At 25.3% G+C, this 23,983-nt stretch overlaps 3 protein-coding genes across 3 annotated transcripts; 2 read left to right on the plus strand and 1 right to left on the minus strand.

Moving 5' to 3' along the window:
* The first annotated feature begins 395 nt into the window (after positions 1-395).
* On the plus strand, positions 396-4,426 carry LOC113548998 (gastrula zinc finger protein XlCGF49.1-like). The gene is made up of 4 exons (XM_026950127.1): positions 396-714; positions 2,068-2,131; positions 3,272-3,335; positions 3,686-4,426. The coding sequence occupies exons 1-4, from the start codon at positions 654-656 to the stop codon at positions 4,292-4,294; spliced, it is 798 nt and encodes a 265-aa protein (XP_026805928.1). The 5' UTR covers positions 396-653; the 3' UTR covers positions 4,295-4,426.
* A 1,888-nt stretch (positions 4,427-6,314) lies between these two features.
* On the plus strand, positions 6,315-8,281 carry LOC113560719 (F-actin-capping protein subunit beta). The gene is made up of 4 exons (XM_026966765.1): positions 6,315-6,501; positions 6,629-6,840; positions 6,915-7,087; positions 7,699-8,281. The coding sequence occupies exons 1-4, from the start codon at positions 6,499-6,501 to the stop codon at positions 8,166-8,168; spliced, it is 858 nt and encodes a 285-aa protein (XP_026822566.1). The 5' UTR covers positions 6,315-6,498; the 3' UTR covers positions 8,169-8,281.
* A 3,134-nt stretch (positions 8,282-11,415) lies between these two features.
* Positions 11,416-23,882, minus strand: LOC113548471. Its single transcript, XM_026949366.1, has 8 exons — positions 23,798-23,882; positions 18,083-18,259; positions 16,860-17,032; positions 13,227-13,377; positions 12,890-13,026; positions 12,695-12,826; positions 11,683-11,751; positions 11,416-11,616 (listed from the first exon to the last, which is right to left on the minus strand). Exons 1-8 carry the CDS (start codon positions 23,880-23,882, stop codon positions 11,449-11,451), a joined length of 1,092 nt encoding a protein of 363 aa, XP_026805167.1. The 3' UTR covers positions 11,416-11,448.
* Between the last annotated feature and the right edge of the window lie 101 nt (positions 23,883-23,983).

Below are 23,983 nucleotides of genomic sequence, written 5' to 3' on the forward strand. Positions count from 1 at the left end.
CGATGAGAGGGGCCCAGGGCCTTATTTTACTAATATTTTTCAATATTTATAATTTAATAATAATACAACTATAATATTATAAGTAATTGTGTTCTTTATAGTTTAAGTTTAAAAAAAGAGATACAGTTTACACTGTTTAAAGTTTTCTATTAAAAAAAATTTTTAATTATAAGTTTAAATTTTTACATTAACATGAAATATAATTAAATATTAGACCGTGTGTTATCATATTACGAGTACCTATACTTTATACGTCTTATACCATATTATTAGGTTAATAATAAGTTTATAATAATTTAAATTTTCGCTCCAAATTACGTATAGACCAATCATAGGGCCGTATTCATTATTAGTATTTATCATGGATAGTATTTCATGTGCCGAATGGTAATATTATAAATGATAAGCATTTTGAATCATCAATCACGGTTTAAAAATGATGAATAACACGAATTTACGATAGACAATTACTTATTAAACATTTATACTTTTAAATTTTAATGACTGGGCACAAACGTCGATCACTCGATACAACAATGAACAAAGTACTAACTACGAATGACATTCTTTAATAGATTAAAGTTTATAATTTTGACTACAAATTTATTAACAAAATTATTTTGTTGTTCAATTCATTAATAATTGAAGAAGATATGGCTGCCATTAAAGAAGATAGTGCAATAAAGATACGTAAGAAAAAGAAAACAGCCAAAGGTAGGATTTCTTTAATATTATAATTATAACATATTGATTCAAACTATTGGCATTAATCGATATTTCATATTATTGTTAAATAAATATTCCTCATCCAATAGTCCATATAATCAGTGTCAATGTAAACCAACCATCAGGTAATAGTTGTGATCCCTGATACTTTTTTATTTACATTGAATAAAAAATTAAAACTTAATTTGTTATGTGAAGCAATACAAATAAATAAAAATGCATTGTTGCTCATAGAAGTAAGAAACCTCACAAAATGAGGTTATACCATTTGCATTTAATAGAACACTTTTTTATGTTGTTAGCCTTTCCTTTAATATTGGTTATCAAAATTAAAGGTAAGAATATTATCCAGGACATAATATATGATTTTATTGATATGATAATTTTAAAGCGAATTATAGCCATATGAAATTTACAACTTTAAAATGTTCATAAAACAGTGGCGTAACTGAGGGCCTACAGACCCCGCGTTATGGGGAGGCCCACGGTAATTTAGGGTCTTTGGTTAAAGTATATTTAATTTCTGTGAAAAAAAAATTGAATAATTGCTTATTTTTCAAATTAAATTAGTGTTAATCTATGCACAATTTAGATAATCATGTTAATTGACAAATTTTCCTCAAAAAATGCTAGAAGATCGCAGGAATTTAAATAAAATAATTCAGTAAAATGTAGTTATTTATATATAAATGTATACATTAAGTAATAATTGTGTAATATTAAATAAATATTGTTATTTTTAATCATATCATAACAGAATTTTAATTAAAATAAATGATTTACCTATATCAGATTAATGTTTTTAAACTAATATACCTACCTAAACAATATTTTAGGGGCCCATTTTTATTTTTGTGGGTGGGCCCAAATTTTTTTTTTATACCACTGTCATAAGTCACTTTAAAGTGATAATATCTATAAAAGCATATGATATGTTCTAGATAATATTCTTACCTTTAAGTTTAATTATAGGGAAATTGAATTCAATGTTAAAGCTAACAATATAAAATATGTTCTGCTGAATACAAATTTGCTATAATATAAGTTAGTAAGACAGAGACAATACATACAGGTATAGGTATTTCCCTAAGTTAAATGTTGTATACAATTTAAACATAATTACATGTTATATAGGTTCACCTATTATAACTATTTATATTAATATTGATATAAAATAAATTATTTTAGACTAAAGCTATATTTTAGTATTTTTTTCAAAAAAAAAAAGGTATCAAACAAAATATGCGTATGAAAAAACTTTAATCAAAAAAAATTTGATCATATTTTTTAATTAAAAATTTAACTAATTTTTTTTTTAACAAATGGTTTTTTTTATTTTAGATACTAGTTCTTATACAACTATTCTTACTTCCAAAATTTTAAGCGATGCAGTTGATTCATCACAGTAAGTATAAATTTGTAATTATTAATTCAAATTCTGCATAATTTAAGTATTACTTTTGTATTTATTTTGTAATTAGAGAACCTCCAAAAAATGTTTACATTAAAATGTATAAATTTATATATGTCTATAATAATAATTATAAATAAGTCTTACAATATTATAATAAAAACTGTAATTTTGTAAAATATTAGGCAATGTTATTTAAAACAGAAAATTAAATTTAAAAATAAATCATAATTTTTGATATTAAATATATGAATAATAATTTTATTTACTGTGATTTACAACAGTAGTATAATATATTATGTACATTTAAATTTGTAAGCAGCAATTAAACACAAAATTAAAGTTTATTACATAATAACTGAATTTATAACTTTTAATTTGTACTTTATAATAAATATTATTTTAATTTATTTAATTTCTTAATTTCAGAATGCATATTATGTTGTTATTATTTAATGAAAATGAATTAAGTATTGATTATAGCTTTGCATGAGCCTACATTTTTAAACAATAAAATTTTAAGAGACCAGTTTGGCCCGGCTTGATTAATTTTATCTCAGTATACATAATATGTAATAGCTCAATCTTATCTAATTAATAATATAACACAGAGCCTAACTATATAAAACTTAATAATTATATTCTGATATTGTAATATTTATCATATATTAAAGTTTAGTCCAGTTCTGTCAGAAATATAAATTAAATAAGGCCCAAGTATGAAGTAATTAATTTAGAATATTTGATATGCAGCTAGGCTACTTCATGCAAGGATCTGAATAAAAAATAGTCGTCATGTTGAAGAGAATTTTGCCTTTGGTGAAAATTTTTAATTATTTTAGGTTGACTTAACTTTTTTATTTAATTCTTTTTCATTATATTGCCCTAGTCCCAGGTATAATAAAGCTCATTCGTCTTTAGAGGTACAATTCATAAATAGAACAAATTTTTGTTAGGAGACTTCTCTATAATTATTTTCTAAAAATAATATATGTACTTAGTAAAGTATCATCTTTTTAAAGGGGTGACTAGTCAGAAAGTCGAGAAAGATTAAGCTCTGCTAAATCCATCCCTATTTGTACTGTCATTTTTATGTTGAGCATTATTTTGAACTTTGTATGGTTTTTTTTATAGATTGAAAAGATTGATGAAAATAACTAAAAAGACAAAAAGAATAGAAAAGAAAAGTCCTAATAAGGTTTGTATGTTTTTATATTATTTAAATTAAAACAATAATATATTAATTCAATTAAATATGTTAAAAAAATTTGGGTTAACTGTTAAAAATATAAATTCTCATTAAGAAATCACCATTTTAATTCTCAGTTATATAATTACTTAGTATATTCTTCATATGCATTGAATAAACATTTATTATACTTTTATTATATCCATTTTCTGAAATGAATTTATTAATTTTAAACAATTTATTTACTAAAATATAATATACTTTTTAATTGTGGTATTAATATATTATATATTTTATAAGTAAGTTAAATTAAAGCAAATAATTGGAATATAGAGTTCTGAATTTGAATATTTTTTCAGGCAGTGTTAAAAGTAAGTAAAATAGTACTGGAAGATGTGACAGAACAAACACAACTAGTTGCCAACAATACTAAACCCAATGAACCTCAAAAAATTGCACGCACACATTTTGTATGTTCTTTTTGCTCTAAAACATTTGAGTTTCAATCTTTATTAAAGAGACACATTATAATACACACAAATGATAAACCATTTGAATGCATAATTTGTGCAAGTTCATTTACTCAACAAAGATCTTTAGATGATCACTTCAAAATACATACTGGTGAAAAATCTTTTAAATGCCAAATTTGTGGCCTCGTATTTTCAAAAAAATCAAACTTACAAACACACGAAAAAATACATACTGATAAAACTTTTTACTCGTGCGAGTTTTGTACAAAAACATTTAAGCATTCTTGTGCATTGGTTACTCATCGTAGGACTCACACCGGTGAAAAACCATATGAATGTGATGTGTGTTTGAAATCATTTTCAAAAAAATATGGGTTAGATGTACACTATCGAATTCATACTGGTGAAAGACCCTACTCATGTGGAAGTTGTGAGTCTTCATTTTTAACCAACAGCGATCTTAAGAGACATATGAAAAGATTGCACAAATCATAATTAACAGATTCTGTACTCATTTTTGATTTGATCACAGAATAAAAAATGAAGTACTTAATTGTTTATTAAAATTTTGATCGCCATAATTTAAAGTGGAATTTTATACATATGTTAAATATTTTCAATACTATAATTTATTAAAATTGTCTAGAATTATTATATTAAAGTTCTTTAGTATTTAATATATATAATTATAAAATTGTATCCCATGTTTTTTACATATTTTATTTACTCTTATAAGTTATAAGTAATGTAATCATAATATAACTGTATAAATAAGTACTAATCCTATCCATTATTTTTGTTGAGTAATAAAATATTCTGGTGTGAATAAAAACCATAGCTGTTCATACTTCATAACCTTGATCTTGATGGCCATCTGATTGAACAGTTTGCTGAACAAATCATCAATAAAAATATCCTTATTAATTTGTAAATAAATAAATAAAAATTTTAGTGAATTTTTAAATGAAGGATTAATAAGATAATAAAAAATTGTAACAGATTACAGGATAATAAATTATTCAGAAAATATTTATTATTAAAAAAAAAAATAATCACCAGGGTATATGAATACAAAAACGGTACAATCTTGGTGTTTCTGTTTCTATAGGTGATACAAATTACAAAACATTTGAAACTCCAAACACCTTATTATGGATTATATAGACATAGACAAAATCTCAAAATCGCCCTTACAGAATTCATGAGCTAATTTTGGCGCGCTTTAGACGAGACATCTGATTTCCCAGTTTACTTGTGGTCACACTGTAGACCACAATTAAGTACACAATTACACCATGAACCATGTTTAGGGATAGTGTCAGTGTGGTTATTGGTTACCCAACGAGCATGAAATGAAAAGGACTGTGAACTAAGAAATAAGAATCCAATTTCCATTTTGGCATGGCAAAATAGATAGGTATGATCATGACAAAATAGATCTCTTTTGTCATGCGTTTTGGCATTTCCCAATCTATTAGTGTGTTACATACTACAGTATTACTGGTTTGGTGGATTAAGTGAAAGTCGATCTATACCTACTATATCTTAACTACATAAAAGATTTTGACTCTCAGGATAAAGTATTCTGAGATACATGATCTGTAAATTCTGTAGTTGTTAAATACTGTATTAATTTATACTTTTATAATTTAGTGGATGAAATACTGAGATCTCAAAAAATATGATTGCAGTTCACGCGTATTAGCATAATATATAGTAGCATAAGTACAGATTAAATTAAATTTCATTAATTCCGTGGATTAAAACTTTACAAGAAATGTATGGATTTCTAAGTTTAAAATAACTTAAATGTTATGTTTATAAGTACCTATTCTTTAAAAAAAATCCATACATTTTTATACAAATGAAGAAATGGTTATTTTTATGAAAAAATATTCAATTGACACCAAAGTATGAACTAATATGTAAATTTTTATTTATCGATTTTATAACAAGAAGATTGACTTCTATTTGTAACTGGTTCCTAAAAAATCCGCAACCCATTATATCTTCAAATATGTAAATTAACTTTTTCCTATAAAATATGTTAAGCAAATTGTCCACGTCATAGTTTCACAGTTCATTGACGATAGACATATAAAAATATTATGCATTTAGTATTTATGCATTTATATTTTATAGTTCCGTTTCAGAATAATGCGATACAGAGAAGATAATATCTAGGGTAGTATCATTGTGTTCTATGGTAGTTTTGGTAGTATCCTGGATACAATAGGTAATTAATTAAATTACTAAATTATATCTTGGAATTACTTGGATACGATATCCAAGACATCATTTAGTTAATTAGTAATTAGTAATTGCCCATATCATGGTAGTATCAGTATGGTCCACCGGTCCACGTATATTTTATTTTAGTTCGTGTTTACTACTCTAGAGTGAAAAGTTACCACTACGGTCTTATAGATGGTTACCATGGACCACGGTTGTAGATAATATACGACTGTGATAATTACTCTATGTATTAGACGGACGTCGAACGCAAGTGATAAGCGAAGAATTTTGTATTATTAAAAATGTATACTTTATTATAGTATCTATCGAGTATTAAAAATTATAAATGTTTATCATTACCTATTAGTAATAAATTATAAAATTATTTGCCGTTCAACGATCAGTTTTGGTCGTTTGTCCTATTAAATTACCTGTCACTTGAGTGTTTGTATTACAGCTTAAAAATGGTAAGTGTTGACGTCTATTTACTTTAACAGACACATCTAACATAAATACATAATATATGTGCTTAACAATTTCCATACTATTCAAACGGTTATTTGATGTTGAAATTCGATTATTTTCCTGTATTAGTCTGATATTCAAATGGACTGTGCACTAGATCTTATGCGGCGTTTACCGCCTCAAAAAATCGAAAAGCACTTGAGTGATCTCATCGACCTAGTTCCGAGTTTGTGCGAAGATCTATTGTCTTCTGTTGACCAACCACTAAAAATCATACGAGACAAGCAAGTTGGCAAAGATTTTTTACTTTGTGATTATAACAGAGATGGGGATTCATATAGGTGAGTTTATTGACTATCTAAATAATATATTTTTAATGACAACTAATCAAATTGTTTTTCTATAACCTATTTAGATCACCTTGGAGTAATACATATTTTCCACCATTGGATGATGGTGCTGTTCCAACTGAAAAACTGCGCAAGCTCGAAATAGATGCTAATATGGCTTTTGATCAATATAGAGAAATGTATTTTGAAGGTGGTGTGTCTTCTGTTTACTTGTGGGATTTAGACCAGGGTTTTGCCGGTAATAAAAATGTATTATTTATTTTACAATAGTATACAGTATATATTTTATACTACTTAATCATATTACTATTAATGAATAATAGTAATTTAAGTTCTACAATAATATATTATATAGAAGTACAATTATAAACAATTTTAAAACTATATGGAACTCTTATGATTTTAGTTTTCATGTCTTGATTCAGTATATTCAATTGTAAAATTTTCATAACATGACGTTTAAACTTTTTTCTTTTTAAAATGGAATACAAATTAATTTTATTCTAATGATTATAATACATTTTATTTTTACTGATTTTATAGTAAAAATTTTAATTTTTTTTTTTATTATGTTTTGAAAATTACACAACACTATGATATATGGATAGAATTTATAACTTTGAATTGTTTACTATACCTTTAATTAATAATTTAAAGTTTTTTCACTAATATCTTCCCTTTTTCTAGAGAAAATTAAAAAAATAAATTAGGTTACTATTATTGCTCCTTTAACAATAATCTTCATACAATTTAATTTAAATTTTAGAAAAAAAATATAGACATACATAATTGAACTTGCCGTATTTTAATTTTTGTACAAAATATTCATCAATAATTTTTTTTTTTTAGGTGTTATATTGATCAAAAAAGTGGGTGATGGATCTAAGAAAGTACGGGGTACTTGGGATTCTATACATGTAGTGGAAGTGCAAGAAAAAAATACTGGACGTAACGCACATTATAAACTCACATCAACTGTTATGCTATGGTTACAGACTAATAAAGCTGTATCAGGTAGTATGAGCCTGGCAGGAAGTTTGACTAGGCAAACAGAAATGGACAGTCCAGTGTCGGATTCTTCACCACAAATAGCTAATATTGGACGTATGGTTGAGGACATGGAGAATAAAATGCGTAATACTCTGAACGAAGTTTATTTTGGAAAAACATGTGATATAATGAATGGCTTGCGAAGTGTAGTGCCATTGAATGCTGATGATGAAAATAAAGAAGCCTTGAGACAAGATTTAACTGCTGCCTTACAGAAACGACATACCAAGTCTGATGCAAAAGATCCCACTAATCCAACTAGTAATTAGTAATAATTATATTAAAATAGATCTTCCAATATTTTTTATGAACATACTGGACTTACTTTTATTTCATTAGAAAAGTATTGGGCCTAAATTAAATCAAATTCGGCCTAATAAAATTCAACATTTTGTTATTTTTGATTTACCTATTTAATATGTTATGTTATCAAATCATTTTCAATGATTTAAATTATGGTTCCCTCGAGTAATTTCTTATTATTTATTTATTTACTTTAAATAATAGCATGTTTGGTTTCTACTAATTTTTTTTTTAAATACTCCATCCCATTAAATTTAAATGGCTTATTATGCTTAAGACTTATAACTTTCGTATAATTATTGAGTTGAACACAATTCTATGTTACTAATAAATGTGCTATGTTCAAGTTATTAAAAATAATTATAAAGTTTTACGAATTATACTGTTTCTCAAATATTGTTTACATATTATTATCGACTTCTAAAGTTAACATAATCTTATAAAAATATTATAATTCTGTTGATTGGATTTGTGTTGTAGGTTTGCACACTACATACATTATTCAAAATATATTATTTAAGTCACATTTAATAAATTTTGGAACTTAATTCATAGGATTAAAAAAATAATAATAAAATTTGTATGGTTTAATATATATTTATTAAAGTTGATTAATAATGAATTCAACATATAGGTAATATTTTTTTAAATTTTATGTGTATATTATTTATTATTTTTTATTTTTTTCATTACATTTTTATTTAGGTAAATAATAGTCCTACCGCCTATTAATATATATTTTTAGTTACTCATCATCATTAATATTATAATTATACTACTACTCAAATTAAATAACATTGTATTTATTGGTATGATTAAAAATGTTTAACAAATGTTAATTTATTTATTTTTTATTAAATACCTCATGCCCATTGCCCACCATGTATCAATATCAAGATTTTTAAGGGAGAAATTTAAGCGTATCAGTACTCAGTACTGTTAGTACTTTAGTAGTCTCTTAAAAAAAATAGATAGGTCTATTAATCTGACAAAAGCACTGCATAATATACTTTTTTTAGCCAATTCCAAAGTACCCGAAGTTAGTGTAAATAGGTTCGTGGTATAAATGAATAGCTGAATACTTAAAACTATGGTAAATATTTTGAAACAATGAGCTTTTTAAAATACATTGTATAATATTTCAGATATGTGTGAATTAAATTATTAGGTAGACCTAAACATTGAGTATTATTATTATAACATATTAATTTATAAAATACCTGTGTTATTATTTATAGTTAGACACATGTTTTATTATACATTTAAAATTGTATATTATACTCGTAAATTAAACGAATCATTTCATATAAATAATACTGAACTGGATTTAGACCAGTTGAGTCTACGAGTTATTTATCATTATTTTGTTTTTTTTTTTCAGAGATTTTAATATTTATGTGGTTTTGTGTTTAATTCATATAAGATAAAATAACTTACAATGGCCACAATTAATATGTAATTAACAAGTTGTGTAATTTTCGCTTTTTCCTGTTGGTTCTTGGTACCTACATCATTGTTTGAATTGATCGGTATTTTATTAACGAATAATATTAAATTCGTTTCAATAGACAATACTTTTACCACACGGCGTTATAGATATGCAAATTAGGTGCATATGTGTTGTCCAGTTAATTTTTTCAATAATTTAAGTAAGTATGGTATTTTTCTAACATTTACAAGTATTTACTTCATTAAAATACATGATATAGGATATGAGTCAAGGTATAAAATAAATAAAGTTAAACAGAGCACTACTGAATTCACCATCATATAAGAATTGTGGACAACATTTCTATGTTGAAAGCTAAGACACTTTTAATAGATATAAGTTGTTATGATTTTCACGGTGTCGTCGGTTGAAACATGAAAAAAACAAAAAAAGTTGTTATGATTTTATAATAATTAATAACTAATGAATTTTATAAATATGTTGAAGAATGACACCACCAACCAATAATCTTTTCGACGTTTTGATGAAAATATTGCAGATGTATCTGATATTATTGATTAACATTTTCTGAAAAACTGTAGGTTAGGTTTGGTTAGGTTACCTAACCCGAATACAAGTTTTCACAATGAATTATTTGGATAAAAATGTTTTTAATTAATAAATTGGATAGTTGGATATCAGTTTAAGAATTACCAGACATCAAACTAAAAAAAAAACAATATGCTCATTTATCAGGAAATATTGCACATCATTTTTATTAATATGATGATTTGTACTATTATTTATTTATTATTATTATACAATTATACAAGTAACTACTTGAATTAGGCAGTAAAATACACTTATAAATTGCAGAGCAGTATTTGTTTTAGGTATCAAAAAAAAAAAAATTAAAAATGTTATCTACCTACTTTATAACATAGTGTAGTAGTACAAATTCAGCCTTCAATGTATGGCTGGTTGTGTCTGAACTTTGAAGGAAGTTTCCGCTAGAAAATTGGATCTTGTTACTTAAATAACTTGTGCTAAGTATATGTTTTATAATTTGTAAATGTATATATATATATTATTATCTTATATATTTAAATTATGTATAATAATCTACTTTATTTAACCTTAGAATCTATAAATAAATAAATAAAAAATAAAATAAACATGTACTCATATCCATAAAAAAATTCTAAGCACTCCTCAGTAAAATAGTATAATATAATTTTGAATTAAAGAAAAACAAGAGTAAACATATTACTTCTATTTTAATATTGATAAGAAAGAGGTTTGGAAAATAAATTGTAGGTGTAGGCTAATATTTTATTACAGGAAAAAAACTTGATTTAAGTCATTAATGTTTATTCTACCCTACCCGTTTAAAAGAAAACCAAATATTATATTTATGTTTTCGGATCTTTTGGGATTTCAATTACATCTCTATTATATGACGGTCTACAATTTGGACTACAGCCGGGAATTATAGCTGGTATACATTTAAAAAATAATATATGTATTGTATATGATATAACTCATATTCTCTACAAATTTAGTTGTCCATCACTAGATTAAGACTATACTCTATATATATTAAGACTTAAATAGGTTAGATTAGGTTAGAGTCTAAGTACATAAGCCACTTTTGAAAATATACATAATACATTAATTTAAATAATCAAATATTTATTTGTTTATGTTTTAATTAGTGCAAGACAATAGTTGTGTATTAATTCAAATAAATAATTTATTATAAAATAATATAGATACCAGCTATTATAGTATTGGACAACAATAAATTATTCAATTATTCAGATGCCACTTAATTTAGCACAAGTTAACTTTTCCAAATTATTATAACCATTTAACAACATGGTAAACGTTATATACTTATCATTACATTCACATTTTAGATCGCGATCAACTAAATCTATAAACTTTGCTATGAATCCCTTTGAATTTTCTTTAGTAAATTTACCCTATAAATTAAAAATAAAATTTAAAAAATATTTAATATATTACACTTACACATAACATAATATTACTTTTTCGAAGAATGTGTCCTGATTATCGACACACATGCGGTCCTTATATACACCATGATTTTCACAATACTGTTAACATTTATACAAAACGTTTTTAATATGATGTCTTAAAATTCAATTGATAGGTAGATTTAATTATAAGAATCCATCCAAAGTCTTAAAATGATTATTTAGTTCGTAGAAGGACTATTGAGATTATGTATTTTCCCGAAATCGGAGAAAATGGATTTCGTATATCATTTTAGTTTCGGATCACGAAAATCGAATAATGTTTATTTATATTTAGGGTTGCTGTTGATAAGAGTAGATTAATTAGATTATAATAAATTAAAACCGTAGAAATATACAACTAATATTTTAACATTGAAAAAAAGAAAGAATTAGGTATGTTTAAAATCGAATTACTAATCAGAAAACAATTAAATCGGTTATTTGTATCAATATGAAATAATAAAAGAAATTAAAAGAAATGTTTATAAATTATCGTAACTATGGGTATATATGCGACTCCTAGAGGAAATAGTAATAACGGTGTAAGTTCATAGTCGCCACTCCTATACCCTAGAATACGTTTACGCGTTAGGTTAAAGATTTATGTTAAATAATTGTAGCGAAAATAAACATTTAAAGATACAATTTATGCACGAATAAATATATTTTGACCAAAAATTACTAATAAACTAAATATATCTAATTGGCCCACTATTTACGTATAAACTGAATTATAATTAAAGCAACCCCTTAATTCTAAAAATGCAACTTTAATAAGTTTAAATGCCGGTAATAGATCAATGTTTTGAGAAAAAGTTAATTTTTTATTATTTTAACAGAATTTTTTTTCAGTTTTTTACCTTAATTTAATACAACTGAATATTTTCTTGTAAAAATACCTGTACTCAACTACGTGTATAAAGAAATAATATCGAAACTAGAAATACACTGATATAAACTATGTGATGTGCATAATTACTCTAACTTTTAGATATATTAAATTAAAAATATATTTTTATACCTCATTATATGATACTTCACATGGTATAAAATATTTTTCAAATTTCTTTATTACTGAAGGATTTATTGAAAATTCGAAATAAACTTTATCCCTTGCAATGCTTGATCCGTCAAAAGCAGCTTTGAATTTAGTCTGTAATAATAATAATAATATTTTTAATCTTAATTTTAACTCAAGGTTTGATACACATCTTACTAAGGTGTTAATGCTTGGATCTGTTGAATTCAAAGGTACAACTCCACCATTTAATAAATAAAAAGTGCATTCATTAAATCTATCAAATCCAATTATATAGTTATCCATAACTTTGTTTAATACAGTGAAATCAAACCCTTTAACAAAAGACATAAGATATGATATATGTATTTATTTTTGACTATTGATGTAAATTATAGATTTTAAAGTTATAATTTATAAATCATAACTATACTACATATGTCACTGATATAGTAATAAATATTGTCTCACTAATACGCATTCGAATTTTGAATTAAATGTTTATTGCTATCTTAGTGTTAATTAATCAACTTACAATCTGGAGATTTTGGATCTTTACTAAAAAACATCATACTTAGTGCTTCTAGATACAGCCCAATTTTCAAATTGGGAATTTCAATTTTCATTGTCTCGACATAAGCTTTTAATTTTACGTAAAAGTCGTTAGGAACGTGATAATCTGGATTCTACGGATACAAAAAAATAATTATTAAATAATCATATAATTTTAACTATCATTATAAAAATGTGGATGTACTATTGTATGTATTAGGTATTTATATTTGATATTAGTAAATTAATACATTAGTAGTGTAAGTAATTAAGATTAATATATATTTTATACACATAAATTGATTTATATGATTGAAAAATTAAAAGAGGAAAGCATGATACTTTGTTTGGCACAAGTCTAATTATGAATGTAATATCTAATAATTTATAATTTAATTTGTGACATACACTTAATCATTAGTAATGAAAACTCACGTAATGAATACACACCTTAGAAAAGATATAATTATTAAATATAAGAAAATCAATAAGATACATAAAATACATAATGTATTTTTTCTATTTTCGTCTTTTATTTTTAATATTCTTCCAAATCCTAAGTTGAGATCCTAAGCCTAAGCGTGGAGTAACTATGTTAGAAATATTTTTACAGATGCATTCAATCAATATGTTATTTAGTATTTTTATTGAATTGCATTTTATCTTCTAATAAATAGTATGCAAAACTAGTCTATTTTTCAGTGAACTTGGGACTTATTTAATTTCTTCTAATATATAAATACTAAAAATAGTAATTTATGACAATTAATATGCAGTTATTAACAATAAATATTATAAAATTGTTATTTATTTTTGTAATTTTCATCTGATAAGGTTTCAACTAAGTGTCTTAGACCTAAATTTAATTTTAAGCTTTTGTCGCAAACATTCCATTTATTATATTATTAATATTTTATTATTTTATTTTAATATAGGTTCCTATATATTTATATTCAGTACTTGAATTGGGAGGTGCGCAGCGGGACGGAGCTCCTTTATATATATATTCAAATAACAGTAAAAAAACAACTCCAGCGTCAATAAAAAAAAATTTTATGAGCGTATGAAATTTATTTTTTTACGAAATCGAATAAAATAACGATATATTACAATTTAAATATATAGGTAATAATATAATATATTTTACTAATTATCCTAGACTGACAAATCATCTCCGTTCAGAATCGTTTTTCGTATTCAATGATACCTGTCATTGCATTCAAATTTAACACATCCATTATAGTGACCTACTCATATCCATCTCTACTATACGACAGAGCGATACCCACTTGCCTACCTTTTTTATTTTATACTTAACATGTAGGACGTGGGTATAACTATCAAAATATAATATATTGTTTTTGGAATTTAAATATCTGTATATAGCTGAAAAGTGGTATTTAAAATAGAAGTATGGTTGGTGTAATGGCGAGGAGAGTGGTGGGAGAAAAGCTCCCACTGGGCTGTGTTAAGTAATTGTGCACTTGGAACGCAGTTTTAAAATCGATGGCTTAAGTTCCTTGACTTAATAATTTTTCCCAATTCGATCATTGTTTATATAATTTATTATTATTATCAACTTTTAATTCAATACTGTATGAAAATGAATTCGTGATATAAAGAGGTAATTAATCTAAATGTTTTAAAAATGTCATTATAATGTACCTATACTATAATATAGCTGCAAACTAGTTGTGTCCCAAATACTGAATTGTGTACCTCAGTTTTTTTCGGATTAAACACAAGTTTGGTCTAACTAATACAAATTAAAATTAAAAATAGCTACACAAATAATTTTAATAATATAACTACATATCAGGCAAAAATTTAAATAAAACAATTTTTATAAACTCAAATTGAGAAATTTGCAAACATTTAAATGATAGGTACCGTTTTTATAAATTGTATTCTTGTGTAAAATATCGATTTGAATTTATCAGCACATAACTTATGTAAGACTTCATAAAACAGTTTTTGGGAGTTTGGACATAATTCGTGTACCCCATTTTTATCATTCAGATACAACTCGTGTACGAGAAATTTCGTCAGAATAAAACTCGTTAAATGTGGATGTAATGTAAGTAAATGTTTCAAATCCCCTTGAATAATAATTATGAACTACAACTAAATAACTTAAATTATTATTATTTGTTTAAATCCTAAACAGTATAACGACGATTTTTGCGGTTCGCCAGTCATTATAGTCGCAAACACCATCATGCGAGCCTCATTAACCCCTGTGTCTGACTTACTCAATTAAACAATAGTGGCTGAGTGTTAAAGTTTAACGAGTATAAACTTTATGTAAGATCTCTTGAATAATAAAGTGATCGTCCATCCTATTTCTTTTTTTTTTGCTTAAGATTTTTTAACGCATTTCTAAAACAACCTTTCCCTTTTTAATTCCACATTACCACTAACTACATGCGCAATGAACCTATTAGGCGGTTATTGTCTCACGCCAATCCCTCCTTAGTCCTTACTTATGTATGTTCGTAAAATGTAACGATTATGTTAGGTTAGGTATCCTTTATTGTACTTTTATTCTAAACTTTTATTATATGTTTTCTCTGTTATTCTATATGTATAATATCTTACTATCTTAAAATTATTGTACTTTTGTAAATAAGAGCTATGCCCGTAATTCCTTAACAAATAAATACATTTTTAATTAAATTTTATGTTACTAGCTAAATAACTAGGATTCGCTCATGTGTTAAGTAATCCATTCATATATAAATTAAATTTTTATTATAATTAAACTATTCAAAGCATAGCCATATAATATATAATAATTTTTATATTTTAACTTAATTTATTACTGAAATGATGAATAGAATGAAATTGGAAATAATAAATCACTTATAAGAGTATTTGGAGTATTTGGAACAACTTTGTGAAAAATTTTTTTAAATAATATCGTTACAAAACAGGAACATAAAAGAGCCTGTTCTTTTATTATATAACACTTAGTAATAACAGGGCTCAGATTCTAATATATTAAAAAAAAACTATATTTACATTTTACATGTATTTAACACACCTAATAGTGACACACTCGATACCTAATGTACAAAACAGCGAAACCTACTTACCTACCTTTATTTTATTTTACAACACAAATGGCACCACTATACTTCAGAGAACAGAGGTTACAATATTGTAGCCACGGATTTTTAATATTTTTGAATTTCTATTATAACAACTTAGGTAAGAACGTTTAAATTTACCAAAGAACAAAATTTCAATCATAAATCATACTAAATAAATAAAAAAAAAAATCTAAACGTCAAACATTTAAAATAGACTATAACAAAAAAATGAGCCCAAAGTATTTTGAAGTTTATAGATTGTACATTTACTAATGAAAAATGAAAAAAAATATTTATTGAAAATGTATAAATATTTATTTTTTTCCATTATAAAAATATTTTTCAGACAAAAAAAAACCACAGGTCGTTGTAAAATAACTAAAAATATAATAATAATAAAGTACATATACCTCAAAAAGTCTTCGTAATAGGATGAAAACAAATTTTTTTGTATGTATATTTAGTTGGTAAATAAAATTATTCGTTGTAATAAATACAGTACTTACAATATTATAATCATAATATATTCCTTTCAGAATCAATCCCGCAACAGGATATTCGGCTACAAATTCTTTCACTTTTTGAGCCTCAACTACAGTTTTTCTAGGATCAACCGCCTCAAACCAAGATTGTAAGTGATCATGACCATAAAATAAATACACATTAGGGCTAAATTCTACAAGTTGTTTTATGAGGTCTGTAATATAAATCATAATAATATTGGTATACATTAAATACATTAATTATCTGCTATAAATTATAATTTAATATTAGTTATACACACATGTACATAATAATATATTATATTGACAAATAGATTATAGATGAGATACCTACTATGATCAAAATAAATTTGGTGATAATATTTTTTTTTAAATCATTATAAGTATTAAAAAACGATAATCTATATATTTAGTTCATCAACCTATTTTTAATAACCCCACATAAATCGTTCTTACCAAAATTAAAAAGCTTTTACACAAACGGGCACAAGATAAAACAATATTCCTAGTAAATTTTTTTTAAAAAAACATAAAATATTGACAATAAAAAAAAATAAAAATATTATAGACATTTCAAATTCAAAATTCGATAAAATTGAATGTTTAACTAACAAATTAATGATTTTTGTTGGCATTAAAAAAATATTACTCTTAGAGAGTTGAAAATTTTCGTTACTATTATGTATATATATATCTAATACTTGCTATTCGTTATGATGTAAATATGTACTAACACATAAATGTATATATACTTATAGATTAATAATTTTCAGCTATATTTATAGGTAATATTATTTGAAAAATTATTCACCGCAGTCTACGGTATGTTGGTGTTCCCGATTTATCAAAACATCCATTTAAGTAATTTAATAAATGATGATATTATTGATATTCTAGGCACTTGTTCACTTTTTATTTTTGATTGTTCTCTTATAAGTTAAACATTTTTAATTTGTAAACGATTACGACTATGATAACTTTACGTCAATCGGATATGAAACACTAATACGGTCATTGGTCATTGTCATAATAGAATGCTATACATAATTTAGTTTAAATAGTTATTCATTATATTATCTTAAAACTTAAAAATATACTATATTAATATAAAACCTAAAACTAAAAATTTAACAATTCAAATCTATCTGAGTTTTTATTTTGAATACTTACGCTATTATTATAAAAATTACAATATTATATCTATATTTAAATAAATATTTTTATAATAGCTTATTAGTTATCACCTATATCCGTTTTATCGTAGGAAGGATAAATTACAAATTCATCATTACAAGTTATTCCATCAAAAACTAAAGCTGTGCACGCTAATGGTATTTTTTTTAACTTCACTGCATCTTTATGACAGCGATAATTGTGGGGATCAATGTCACCTAAATATCTACATGATGAGGCACCAAGTTCTAAAAATAAAATAACAATAATTAATCAAGTATTAGCAGTATTACCTTAGGCTTATACTATTATCAAACAAAAACGTAGATAAGAAAAAAATCGCCTCAGTTTCAACTATTATAGGTAGATACTAGTAGATATTCAAGCTATGTGGATTCGTGTCAAAATAAATTCAGAGAAATAAAGGTTATACACATCAGCCTTAACTATAGTTTTCTGTACTTAATCACCACTTTAAGAAAAAAACTATTTGTAAAACCATAATACATTGAAAATATACTTAATACTTACATACTTACAGTAGAACCACTAGAACCCCTCTATTCGTCACCTTCGTGACTGGGGGTGTGTTCGGAACGCAAAAAAGGTAGGATTATCAGAATATACAGAAACATTTGAAGAAAAAATTTTATCAAATTTATTTATTACATATTACATAAATGTTTGATTAATTATTTAGAAAAAAAATGCACATATTATGTGTTTTCAAAGTAATCATATGAATAATACTATGATCGGATCGGAGTATAGCGAACTAGCTGAGGATGGACAAGAGGGGTTCTACTGTATTGGCTATTTATGTCAATATTTGCCAACTAAAAAAATGGCATTACAGGATTTATTTTATGTCACAAATTCCTTAACTAGTTTAGTACAGAACAATGGTCGACAACCTTTTTGAACTCTGGGACCGTATTCAAAAATTTAAAAAGCTTCACGGGCTGTGTGGGACAAAAATATAAGCGTTTAATCTTATTTTAAAAATGTTTAATTATTATGTAAAAATATTACAATTTAACTGCTACAAATTAGATAATAATGAAATTACAACTGTTTGAATACATGATGAATACACTTGATGTGATTTTTCTGATAAATATTGTTCACTATTTTTTATATTTCAACATCAAATTATGCGCGTTCTGAGTACATCGTGTAGATGATCTGATCATCTATAAAACTTGATCGGTGTAGGTTTTTAATTATTTTCATATGAGAAAAGGTCTGTTCGCACACACATGTAGATCCATACATATATTATTATTTTAGTATTTTATAACTATATTTTTAATTTTTGGAAATGATAGGGTAAGTTCAGCAAAATAAAGTAATGACGATTGTTTTAAAACGTTTTTAAGAACATCTTGCAAATCTATTATTTTTGTTTGAAGCTCAATAGGAACATCATTAACATCATCAACATCAATAATTATAGGTATCAAAACGGATTGTCGAATAATTGAAAATATTGTGAACATCATTTAAAATCTTAAAAGCGATTAATAAAATCGTAATGAAATGTGGAAATAGATTCAAACAATTTAACTGATGAAAATGAAAATTTTGATAATTTAAAAATGTTTGTACAAGGATGAAAATGTGGTAATTTAATCCTATAAAACATTTTATTCAGTTTGGAATAGAAAGATTCCCAAACATTGGTATATATAGGTACTGTAGAATATTATTAAAAAAAAAATAACGAATATAGGTTTAAGTTTAAGGAGATTCGATACCGTGATTTTCTATTTTTTCTAACGCACGCGTGACAGGATTTTAGACGGATCCTTTGCCAAATATACCAATTGATTCAATGAAGCGATAAGAGTTCTAAAAACAGATTTGAATTTTTCGTTGAATCTACTTGAAATTGACTTTCCCAGATTTTTGACTTTTTGATTTTAACTTCTCCAAAAATTGAAATATGGCAATTTTTAATTACTCTTTTAACATAATTTTTTTAGGAATTTGGAGGGAAATATCAAAGCTGTGAGAATGTCAATTCCAAATAGACTTGACAACAAATTCAAATCTGTTTTCAGAATTCTTATCGCTTCATTAAGTCAATAGGTATGTTTGGCAAAAAACATGTTTAAAATCACGCGCGAGTTAGGCAAAGACAGAAATTTACGGGATGGAATCCCCTTAATAGGCACTTATATTTACCAGCTGCTGTAGTGGCATTGACCAAAATGCTTAAATATAATAAAACAATAAATATATTAACCACTAAACAACTCATTTTATTATATTGAATTAATACTAATTACCAATTAGACATTAAAGTTATATATTAAATTTTTACGCCATTATTAGTAATAGGTATATTAATAGGTTAACTATTTGGTATTTGATTAATAAATTCGACAACGCAGTTGTGTACATAAGTATACATGGAAAATATACATAATCACTGTCATTGTAATAATTAATTCCCTATTTTTGTTGTTCATTGCGACAATACTTTTGTTGAAATTTAAAAATAGAACAATATTATCATCTTTTTGTAATTTATTTAATAATCGATAATTGATACGCACGTACGAACGTTCTAAAAAATTACCCACAAAACATACATATTGGTGCCTACATGCAGTGGCGCTCTTATAAATTTAAGTTTGATTTTTTTAAATTCTTAATGTCAATCTCAAACCAGACAAAATAGTTATTTAACATTTGAAAGCAATACTGGTAGCTGATAGGCAATTGAATTAATTCATCTTACCGGGTTAAACAACCAAAAAATTTTTCTCACTGCGCTTAAAATCTATTTCTAATAAATATGAATAAAAATAAGCGGAGCAGTAGGTATAACTAAATCATAAAATTAATAAATGAGAAATATAAATTAAATTTTTAATAGGTATTTTTATCAAATCTAATCTATGTTATACATTATCTTATATGTAATAAAATTAATTATAATTATATTTTTTTGGAAAAATTGTACCCCCCCCCACTTTAGATTTCTAGATTCACACCAGTCTGAATGTTTACGTAGGTACATACTCTTATATGGACATTTTAGACAAATATTCACGAAGGAAAATACAATAATTTTTCATTTGTCTTTAGGTAGGTCTTTTGATGGTTTTAAGCCACCCCTCCCTCCTATAACCGGGTAAATTGAGTTACCTACCTACCTTTTATTTTTTTTACTTTTAAATTACCTATTGTATTAAGATACTTAGATATAGTAAAATTAACAAATTAAAGTTTAATACAATAAAAAAGGTAGGTAAATGGACACCACCTGTTGGGGCAACTCCCATTTCGCCGAATTTAATTTTCGAGTAATTTAATATAATTTGATAAATTATAAGTTACAAATTACATACTGATTTTAATTGTATGTTATTTATATTAATTAGTACATAATATATCCATTTCCAATTTCCAGATTATAAATTTGATATATATCTTGGTCCGTGACACGACTATAGATAATATATTATCTATAGCCGTGGTCCGTGATTCCAAATTTCCAGCAGATATATTATCTTGATTCGTCTCATTACGGAAGCGTTGAAGGGCCAAACTTATGTTTTTTTTTTTAATCTCATTATTATAGATTATCACAACTCATTATTTTCAATTATAACTCGTAATTATCACATAACGCAACTCAAAATTACGCATTGACACAAGTCGTTATTATGGATTTTCACAACTCATTATTATGAATTAGAAATTAGAATTCGTAAAATAGAAAAATTTTGGAAATGGGATTTGTGGGTGCTTTTAAATTTTTGATTTTTTTGTAATGCGACACATCTACTATAGTACTACCTGCTCTGATATTCTATAATAAAATATAAGTACATGTAGGTACTACGATGTAAGCTTTACTGTTCAAATACTTAATTAGAAGAGGATATTAAACAAACCTGGGTCGAAAACAAGCTAGGCCTAAAAATATAGTATATAATAAATAATAATAATGAAGGAATTACACATCGTAAATTGGGGAATGACCCAGAACTGAGAACTATGAACTGAGTACTTAACACCCCCAGCTTATTTTGAACTAAAAATATTTTTTAAAGTGTAATTTTGCGTTTATAAGAACGAATTTAATAAGTTTGTATTTGTAATGCACAAACGCCATGGACGTACATACTTACATGCTATGTTTATTAGATATTTGGATTTGTGATTTTAGTACGAATTATATATATTATATATATGTGTGTGTGTTATTTATTTATAAAATTATAACGTATTTGGATTTTGGAAACGGGACCTAAACATCATAAGCTATCGCCTATCGGCTTGTCAATATTTATTATTTTTTTTACAATTTGGTTTTTACTAATTAAATGTTTAGTAAATATATCCATTGGCGTGTGCACTAGGCGAGCCGGGGCTCGACCGGAACTTTTTTGAGGGGCATAATACATTTTCAAATTTATGTAAGTATATATTTAATAATTAATTATAACAATATGTTCGAGGTCATGAAAATATTATTTGTTGTAAATTGTAATAATGAAATAAGATTAAAAATATTTGTGTACCACTACAACAATTTTATTAATTTATTCATATAACATATATCATATAATCATACATCATTCTATTTTTTTTATACATAATTGTATTTATATCATTTTAAATTTAAAAAATATGTCTAGAAATTATCACAATAATGCTGTGTGCAGATTCAACTTTATTCTATTTACACAGTTTGTAATTTACAATTAGAATGTGTTCTAATGTGTTTTAAAAAAAAATTAGGGGCACTGTCCAAGTATTAGGGCATTAATTGTTCCAGGCTCGACCGGAAATTGAAGTCTGCGCACGCCTATGAATATATAACACAATTTGGTCGACAAAAAAAGCTCTTTTAGTAGTGATGTTTTACAATGTTTTAGAAACTTCATAAAAAAGTTTAAAAGCATAGATTATGATATTAAAATTTAAAAATATGACTGGGCCTTTACAAATAAATTCAAGATGCAATAACCATACTAACATCATCAGCAACACGTGAAAGATCATTTTCGACAATGCGCCGCATTAATACGATTTGGTTACGCACCATATATCATGTATGGTCTATATGTATAGTTATCTAAAATAACTATCTTAAATCGTGAGTATGATGCAAAGTAGATTTACTAATCTTTCGTTTTAATACATAGGAAGAACTAACAAATGAGTGAAAAAATTAATATGTAATTGAAAAGTTTGCAAAAAATTCAAGAAAATTAGATTTAAAATAATTTATTTTTAATTTGTAATCCTTTTTAATTTTTCTATATGGGTTAAACCTATAATAATATTAAACCATATTATTTTATACAGATTTATGCCTATAAACATATTTATAATTATATTTTATATTTATAAATTTAGGTACAATTAACCTATTATTAATAATTAATATAATAAATCAGGACGTACACAGGGAGGTGTTTTGGGTATTCTAACACCCCCCGAAATATACTTGGGTTTTTGCATGGTGATTTACTTATTCAATTTTAATGTTAATTTTGTTTTATCAATGTTTGTATTTTAAGTATACCTAATTTTCGTAAATTTTTTTTGTATATTTAAAAATGTTCTATACTTTTTAATAACTGATATTGAACAAAAAAAAATTGTTCATTGAAAATTAGATTCACTGCAGGGTACTTCGATTTTTTTGTAATGTAGTAATTTATTACTAGGTACATTACACTATAACATTTTAGCACATTTTCGGCGAGCAATAGATACACTTTTAAATTTTCTCTTTAAAGTGCGTAAACTCATACAAATACCATCATTTTTGTGTAAAAATTCCAAGATTTCCGAATAATCGAGTCCCATATTAAAATAGTTTTTAATAGTTTTGTTTGAATCCATGGTAAAGTAGTAAGTAATATGATTGGCGACAATTTGAATCGATTATAATAATTTGAAAGCACCCACAAACCCCATTTACAAATTTTTCTTTTTTACGAATT

Source organism: Rhopalosiphum maidis, chromosome 4, assembly GCF_003676215.2.
Source record: "Rhopalosiphum maidis isolate BTI-1 chromosome 4, ASM367621v3, whole genome shotgun sequence".
NCBI classification, from domain to species: domain Eukaryota; kingdom Metazoa; phylum Arthropoda; class Insecta; order Hemiptera; family Aphididae; genus Rhopalosiphum; species Rhopalosiphum maidis.